Source organism: Tubulanus polymorphus, chromosome 3 (genome assembly GCF_964204645.1).
Source record: "Tubulanus polymorphus chromosome 3, tnTubPoly1.2, whole genome shotgun sequence".
Taxonomy (NCBI): Eukaryota; Metazoa; Nemertea; class Palaeonemertea; order Tubulaniformes; family Tubulanidae; genus Tubulanus; species Tubulanus polymorphus.
The window spans coordinates 9,644,379-9,653,216 of record NC_134027.1 but is presented as its reverse complement, the minus strand read 5'-3'; the positions used below and the strand labels follow the sequence as shown (position 1 = coordinate 9,653,216).

General features: G+C 34.9%; 1 protein-coding gene across 1 annotated transcript; it reads left to right on the top strand.

The window, feature by feature from the left end:
• Window positions 1–368: 368 nt before the first annotated feature.
• On the top strand, window positions 369–8,416 carry LOC141902343 (uncharacterized). The gene is made up of 12 exons (XM_074790019.1): window positions 369–471; window positions 903–942; window positions 2,921–3,079; window positions 3,288–3,418; window positions 4,161–4,281; window positions 4,675–4,859; window positions 5,691–5,750; window positions 5,896–5,937; window positions 6,049–6,166; window positions 6,292–6,402; window positions 6,487–6,927; window positions 7,019–8,416. The coding sequence occupies exons 1-12, from the start codon at window positions 370–372 to the stop codon at window positions 7,183–7,185; spliced, it is 1,677 nt and encodes a 558-aa protein (XP_074646120.1). The 5' UTR covers window position 369; the 3' UTR covers window positions 7,186–8,416.
• Window positions 8,417–8,838: the final 422 nt, after the last annotated feature.

Below are 8,838 nucleotides of genomic sequence, written 5' to 3'. Positions count from 1 at the left end.
CCTGTTAAAACACGAAGCGTGGCAAGCATAAAAGATTAAAAGAAAAAAACTTAAGTAAGCCATCTTTGGTGGATTTTCTATGCATTGAATGTTCTGAGAAATTTAAGTTCTGAGAGCTTAATTTATGTAATTTTCTGTTTACAGAAAACTTTCGAAGGCTTTGAAACCACCGGTCCAGTGAACAACATTTTTTGGAAAATAAATTGATGATAAATCGGGATTCGAAAGGGATCGGATTTTCATGCACGGCAACCGCCAGATGGTGATAGTAGTACAGAATGTAAACAACATGGCGGCTTTCAAGCGTCAAAAGCCGCACATTATCATCGAAGCTCCAGTTCAACAAGCTACTACTGATTGTTCGCGATGATGACACGGCACATCCAGTTGAAAATATGCCTTTACGTATTCGGAGCCTTTATTTGCGCATGTGAAGACCCGAGAATATCTAGTTATTGTCCTGGAAAAAAGGTAGGCCTAATGAAATGTTGATTTTTTAACAAGTCGAAAAGAATTTTTTTCTTAAGACTTAGCGGCATATTTTTTCTTTAAGTTATTCACATTCTCATCTTTTATTTTTTGGTAGTCAATAGTTATCAATAGTTTTTACTGTGCATTTCGATCTTAAGTATTGATAGTCGAATTCCATTTTTCATAATTTTAATTAGATATTGGCTTGCGGTGCGTAGTTCAATAAATATGAAAAATGATTGGAAAATTTCATTTTGTCTTTAGCCTGTAATAATGCTTCAGGCACAGTGTCAGTCATTACCTGGTGGTCAATATCAATAGCTGATGTTCCGTGTGAAATAGAAAATAGTCTGTATTTTCCAAAATCATATGTTTATTTATAATTATATAGACCTTATTCATTTTAAGTCGAATCAATAATTCCATTTTAGACAAATAATATCAATTGCAGTACAACTGTTATTCATCCCGGTAAGTTGGAAAGAAGTGCTTTGTTTTGGACGCTTGTATGTCATTTTCTAACATATAGATCTCTATCTAGAATATATAGGCCTAGGCTATTTCATTTTTCTTATACCTAAACTAAATGCGAATCAGTATTTAAACAGTTATAATTATTTGTGGTTCTATTCAAGTTTTAAGTAACCAGCCATCAATTGTATTTCTAGTGCTTTGATGTGTAGTACGATGTGGGATTTCATGTGGGGCTACAATAACCAAGTTAATGCTTACTAAGACGAGTCTATGCCCTTTTTGGTTCTAAAGATCATCTAATAGAGTATTAGAGGTCACGGCTACTGGGTGCTAGAGACAACAACCAAATGTTGCGCATATGGTTACTATACATGCAAAAATACATTCGCAATGACATTAGAAATAAAATAACCTGAAGGGCCCTCGAATATAATTTGATTAATCAAACATTTTTACAATAGGATGCAATCTTTGGACTGATCTTGAATTTTAGTTTTGGGTGCCCTTGAATGGCTTTGAATTTAAAGCATCCTTGAGAAAATGAACCCTGAGTGAGTATTGAAGGTCATGACTGTGTAATGGGCCCTGGAAAGAGAGTTTGTTAATGAACAGTGGGGCCAGAAAGGAGCCTGCTATACCTATCCCTTGATATAATATTTCCACATTTTCTAGGTAATTTTAGGACTACCATTATGAAAGAAATAATGACTAAGAAATAATGAATAATGACTAATCTTATCCAGTTAGCTTTGCTACTTTATGCACCTTAAGTTACTAATAATGTAAAGTTTATGTTATAATGCTTTACTATTGTGGATGTTTTCAGATTCTAGGACAAAAAACAATTTTTCCGTGTAAACCAAGCCATTGTTGAGATAAACTGCACAGGCCTACACAATATTGTAGTCATTTTTCCTGTCCGTAAGGGCCTATAACCTTCATGTAATTTCAAGTCCCATTTGAATGATATAACTGATGATATAAACATATTTGTTATGACAATTGGAAGTCATTTTTTTCAATTTTTTCTCTTGCGCCTCATCTCCATATGCTGGAATTTTGTCGCATAATGTGATCATGAATTGATATATTTGCTTTCTGACTTTGCTGGGTCACTGATATGTGTAGCTAGGGAATTCCCCGCATCAAACTATGATATTTTATTCATACTTTATTAGTCTAATTGAAGGCAGTTTATCGTGCGTGTTGAAATCGGGGAAACCTCATCACTTCACACGTATATTTTGAGTTTTGATAAAGTCATGCACCGACGTACACTAGGCCGGCCATGCATTCAGGATAGGCCTTGGCACTGTCATTTGGAGGATTTCATTCGATCGATGCCTCTTAGATTTTGGATTTGCATATTTCATACTAAATAATAGCCATTGCCGAAGTCTATTGATGTTTGCGTCTTAGTTCGGGATTAAGAATTTCAAACGTTGAAGATTATTGTCGATAAAAAGGACCCATCACCTTTCAAGTCGAACATTCTAACGCTTTGCACGCTTCTTTACATGAAAAATTTCTTCAGTGCTTAGCATGGCGATGTAACAATTCTCTATTTTATAATGTGCTTCATCCTTTTACGATGCTATTCAACTTGCTTCTTCCCAAGAACAGGTTTTACTGTTTGATAGAAAAGGAGAAAATTGTTATTAAAACCTAGACTATTCATTCTGTTGTTTGCATCTTGACTTCTTCAGGTATTTTGATGTCGGGATTTTTTTGTTCAGCTATTATGCCCATAGAAAATTTTTGGGTCAGATTTTTCCCATGATCAAAATGGGTTTTTGTCTAAAAAGGCCATGAAAAGTCATGAAAAAGGCCCACTAACATTTTTTGTTTACGGGGAACTGGGTTTTTTAATTGGAACGCAAAAAAAGGAAATTACCTTCGTCTAGAGTACAAGTGAAATCCTCTTTAAAAGATATTATGAAAATAATCTTTCGATACAATATTTCGCTAATTCTAGGGGAAACAGAAGCCAAAATCTGCCCGAATGTCGACTATGAAAACAAAGATTATACGGTTCAACCTAATTCGAATTATGTCAAGGCCTGGCCTTACTTGAAACTTTTGTCTGGAAAATATGTATCTGCTGTGAAAATCGAATGGCAACCATTTGGTAGCGGTGAGTGTCATTTGAAATAAGATGATCAGATCTCTCATGATAGCCGCGGTTTTATTTGTTTTACACGGAATATTTCTGCCGTGTGCATGTATTACCAAAGTCTATCAATATCAATTTTGTGCGATGTAACTTTGAAATTTGCTTTTTTCATTACGGTCGTTCGTGATATCCGTGTGAATAAGACGACACGTGTATATATATTTTACAGCCGGTATTCGCCAGTTGCGCGGAGTTACTGTAACGGTGACAGGACTCGAGGGAGATGTAAAGAACAAGAAGTTATCGATGGCAATGAGTCTATGCAATAAAACCTGGACGGATAAAGATGTCCGTTGTCCGGTAAGATCCATGATAGTCCAGACTGTATGTAATTAGAAAATCTTGCCTGCTTAAAATGTTCTGCAAACCCATTAAATCCCGAGACGAAGTTCCTCTGTGCAGAGTGTGGCTCCTTTTGAATAGTAATACAGTAGATTCTGCTAAATTCGGATCATTTGGGACAAACAAAATTCATCCATATTACGGGAGATCCAGATAAAAAGTCATTTTCTCGTATATTGATGAACAAGTGCACAGCAAATATTGTCCAGATTACACCTGAATCTGGATTAAGCGGGTAATAATATGATAGAGATAGTAATAAATTGAAGCAAAAATACGTATTTTTGATTGAAATTATAGATTCAGATAATCAATGAATTATGCCCTTACAAGTCTTCAGTCTGGAATTGATGTATTTTCCGATGGAAGATTTGTGGGTAATTAGTAACGAAGCCATTGGGTAATAATATGATAGAGATAGTAATAAATTGAAGCAAAAATACGTATTTTTGATTGAAATTATAGATTCAGATAATCAATGAATTATGCCCTTACAAGTCTTCAGTCTGGAATTGATGTATTTTCCGATGGAAGATTTGTGGGTAATTAGTAACGAAGCCATTTAGTGATGATATATTGCCCCATTAAACTTTGAATGGCTGAAGACATTACGAGAGCAATTTACGGACAGCGCTATATTTCATAAATGAAAAAAGGTAATTTATAGAGATATAACCATGGCATTTTCTCATTTATTCAGCCTGTGTACAGGTACGATTGTATCGACAATCTACGAGGCGGTCATTCGTATGAGTTGTTCGTCAAACATTACCCGGTCACATCGCTGATGAATCCGGCTCAGGAATATTTCACCACATGCAGTACGTAATCGTATGCTTAGGCTAAAAAATTATACCTAGTTTCTCCTAATCAGCAGCGTCACTTTTAAATTGCAATCAAATTTGCTATCAGTTCATTTAGCTGCCGGGTCTGTTATGGTTAACTTGATCACGATTTTTAAAAAAGATAAAGTACAGGGTAGATAGGGGGCCGGCCTGGTCAATTTTATGGTCCGCAGAAAGTAGAAACAAGATTTTTTAGCCTTACATGAATTTGATACATATTATTCAAGTGAAAACAATAGCTGCTTACTCAGTTTTATTGCATTCTGTGGCAAGCATTTTGGATCATAAAACCTCTATTATCATTAGAAATACGCTATCCAGGGGTTATATATATAAGCGTGTAGAATGATTCTTCTTTTTTCGTTTTAGAAAACAAATTTCCAGCACCGGCCAACTGGATACCGAAATACTTCAAATATGAATCAAACGTTGATCTTCGGTACCTGAAGGTGTACTTTATTTCTGCACCGGCCATATACAACTTCATGGAGTACAAAGTTGAATTGTGCAATGAAGAGAATGGAAAATGTTCGGTGTATGAAATTGTCAAAGGAGTACGTAAGCACGTAACATCATTAAAGCACTTTGATAAAAGTTTTGAATTAAAGTTGTACAGTAGAGTCCGCTTAATTCGGATCATTTGGGACCAACAAAAATCATTCGGTTTATGGGAATTCGGGATCGAAAATAATTTTCTTGTTACTATTGAACAATGAACAAATGGACTGCAAATATTGTGCGGATTAGACCTTCATCCGTATTCGGATTAAGCTTGTTTGACTGTAGTAATTCAAAGCCACCAGTCTATGTGTGCGATTTTTTTAATGGTATTGTTAATAAATGATTTGTAATAACGGTATTTCATTCTCAATAATTTTCACCAAAACAAGTTCTTAATATTCATGTCAAGTAATCAAGAAAAAGATTACAAAAATTGTACAAAGGATTACTTTGAAATATACTGCAGGTTTTTAGAAAAAGAAATGGTTAGTGGGTTTGCTTAGTTCTCAATTGCTTATCCATGTCAAAAGTTGTGTTAATAATTAAGTTGTCTCCCGATTCAGCAAACACCAGGGGAATTTCATGCGTTGAATTTCTCTCTCATTTTAACTACCAGGTCATGATATCTATGATGAATTAAATTTATTGTTACAGTTATTTTAGCATTGCCTCGCATATCTCCTATAGCAAAAGCTATACACATAATAAACGAGGGACATTTCCTAGAACATTCAGGACCATTATTCAAATCTATGAAACCACTTATAATATCTGATATAGATACATGTAATCAACAAGTTCTTCGCTTCATGTTCAAGTATAAAAATAGTTTTCTGGTTTAACATACATTTGAAATGGTTAACATTTTTAACCTCGTATTTCAGCCATTCAAACAAAGCCCTGTTGCTGGAAAATGTGTTGACGATCATGTAGAATTACTGAATGTAAGTAATCGATATTAGGACTGACGATGTCAAATTCCACTAGAACAAAATCCAATACTTACATCACTTTTTCTTGGCTGGGCTAAAAATAAAACTGGGTGTGAGTTGAAAATGATAATTTATTTTGTGAACTTTTTAATTTCAGACAAAATTTCTTGATGTAGTGCCGGGTTTTTACAGAATCAGAGTAAGCTTTCATTTATGTCACTCAATAGATTCCCCGGTTTGTTCAAGTTTTAATCATAGTTGAAATATATATAAGTTGTAAAGAAAGGACTCATTTTTCATAATTAATTAGATAAGACCAGTAGATACATTTCGTCTTACTGAAGGAGAATGTCTTTGCAAAGATGAACTATTAGAATGCCGACCTAGGTGCAGGTATTGGATGAGCAGGCAGGTGAAATTCATTTCAGGTATGTAATATATATATCAAATTTCATAAATTGAATAATCATCTTCAGTTACTATCTCCATACACTGAATTTCTACATTAAGCATAATACATTTTGGTTGTTAAGTAAACCTAATTCTTTTTCAGAACCATCGAATTTTGTGATACCAACAATATGTGCAGCTGTAATATTAGTAGTCATTATAATCGTCGTATCATTAGTCATCGTTTACATAAAGAAGAGAAAGACTTCACTCGGTATGCATCGTCCAAGAAATATCTGAATTCCACGATACATAATTTTGTGATTCCATGAAACATTTTCTCATGATTTTATTCTAGATAAAATTGCATTTACCGACAAAGATTCAATCAAAATACTTATCCTTGAGTCGATGCGTTATCAATCGCGGGACGGCAAAGTTGATCAATTCATCAAATACTTGCGGGACAAGCCCGATTTCGAAGTGCTTTATGTTCGTACGTGGTCCGACGCTCTCGCGAACCTTGTCGACGAAGCGGACTGGATCGTCCTCATCGCTCGCGCCGTTAAGAAGTCCGAGCACGTGTGCTTACCGATGGCGTCGAAAGCGTCGCGTTTTATTCAACTCGTCAACCGGTCATCCGAGCGAATGGACGACAAGTTCGTCATCGTACGTTTCGATCAAGGGTCAAGCGTGTGGAAGAACGCGCGCCACGTGAAAGAGTACGACGCACAAAACATCGAAGGAATCCTCGAATGTATTCATAATCTAAAACTGGTCTATGACAGCGGTTTCATAGGTAAGTCATTTTATATATCGCTGCATATACTTACTAGGGTGTTACCTAACTTAACGCCGAGTAAATGAAAATCGTATTCTTTTGATTTCAGATGGAGAAAATTGGGGAAGCCAATTGTGTAATGAATTGCTATCATCAGTCAGCGATCGACCGCCGTGTATATATAATGAACTCTATGCTGAACAACTCAGTGTATTCGATGAACCATACGTTGTCGAAGAAGCCATCCCGCTTAGAACATATGCATATCCATCCTGAAAATTTTTCAATCCCCGGCTACGATAGTTTTTGCATAATATAAAGGTATTATTGGTTATGTGAATTTAAGAGATAACCTACTGAAGGCAGCCTAGAAAAAATATAAACCTAGAGTATCAATCATGACCGTCCCATTGACAATAAAAAATTTTGGTAAAATCCCTTGTGGCAGGTATTAACATCTACCATTTCATACATATCATATGTGTACGTAATTCGCTTTTCAGAGTGAATTTATTTATCAGTCACTTTTATAGAAAATAAGTTATTCTGTCAAAAGGTTTTCAATTACAGCATTGTTTCAAGTTGTATTTTGGTTTAAATTACCCGTTATTAGCTATTCTGTGATCGTAATGAATTTCTCCTTCATAGCCTGGAGGAAGAGGCCAACTTGAATCCGGATTTAAAATGTTAACAAATCTGTACCTTATGTTTCTTTATATGATTAAAGCCAAAGAACAATAAAAGTTATTTTAGAGATCACGCTAAAAAATTTAATTCCTTGTTTCTCCTTTCTGCCGAGCTTAAAAGTAAACTTGGCTGGTTGCCTATCTACTCCGTACATTACTTTTTTTGAATCATGATCACGCAGTAACAGACCTTTCAGCTATAGAAATAAACTGGTAACAAATTTTATTGCGATTTATAAATCAACCCAGCCAATTAGGAGAAACAAGGTTTATTTTTTAGCCTTAGACTGTTACACGATTATTATCAAACACTTCACATATAAATAATACATTTATAACAATTGCATTTCTGAAACAAGCATTTCAACTGTAACATTGAGAGTTTAGAGACAAACATGCGTACATGAATATATGAACGTATGTACCGGGAATGTTTTATTATCTTTTCACAAACGATTCATACTACCATTGTTGGTTACCAGAAATTGTCCAAGTCCAATGCAACGGTACTTTTTAAACTCATGTCAAATGTATTATAATAGGTGTGTAGTTTATTTAACTTAATCCATATAGTTCTATAGACAGCAGACTGCTTAACACTTGTCAGGACCCAACCGTAAAAAGACTGAATTCAATATTCCGAACTTCAGAAATTTTCCATCATACAAATTTAATGTCAGAGTTATGTAAGGTTTACTGGTAGTACCTGTACTTTACTGTAAAGAATGAGTAATATGTAGTGTACTTTTATTTTTTACATATTTATATACGTTTGTACTTATACCGGTATATGAAAATATTGAGTTTATATGAAATAAAAATTCGCGATGATCTTAAAGAATGATTGATTTCTATTACCCGGTAGTGAAACCTAATCATTACTTCAGAAGATTGGGATTATAATTCATCAGACCTCTAATCGACCAGGAGATCTACAGCCTTACACTTCCTTGCCATCTATTAATTGGCCAGTCAATATCAACAGGCGAGCCTATGCATTTCAATCAATTACATTGTTCCGGTTTAGTCTGTTAGTGATCAGGCCTCTTCGATCATCAGTCGTGTGTTGAAATCTATCAGCTATGCTGTTCAGAAAGCACTTAAGGTGGTATTTCAAGTGCAGCACTTAGCCTGGATGGATAGTGCTGCAGAAGGCACATTTAATAAATACTCATCAAACGTTTGGTTAAAGGGAATTTTTACAGTTGAAAAATTTTCACTTTGCGAGCCAATCATTAACAAT

Excerpts from the sequence above, each read along its gene's own strand:
- LOC141902343 (XM_074790019.1), top strand. The coding sequence starts at position 370 with ATGACACGGCACATCCAGTTGAAAATATGCCTTTACGTATTCGGAGCC. Across the intron at positions 3,080-3,287 it reads ATGGCAACCATTTGGTAGCG|CCGGTATTCGCCAGTTGCGC; the intron begins GTGAGTGTCATT and ends TATATTTTACAG. Across the intron at positions 6,167-6,291 it reads GCAGGTGAAATTCATTTCAG|AACCATCGAATTTTGTGATA; the intron begins GTATGTAATATA and ends ATTCTTTTTCAG.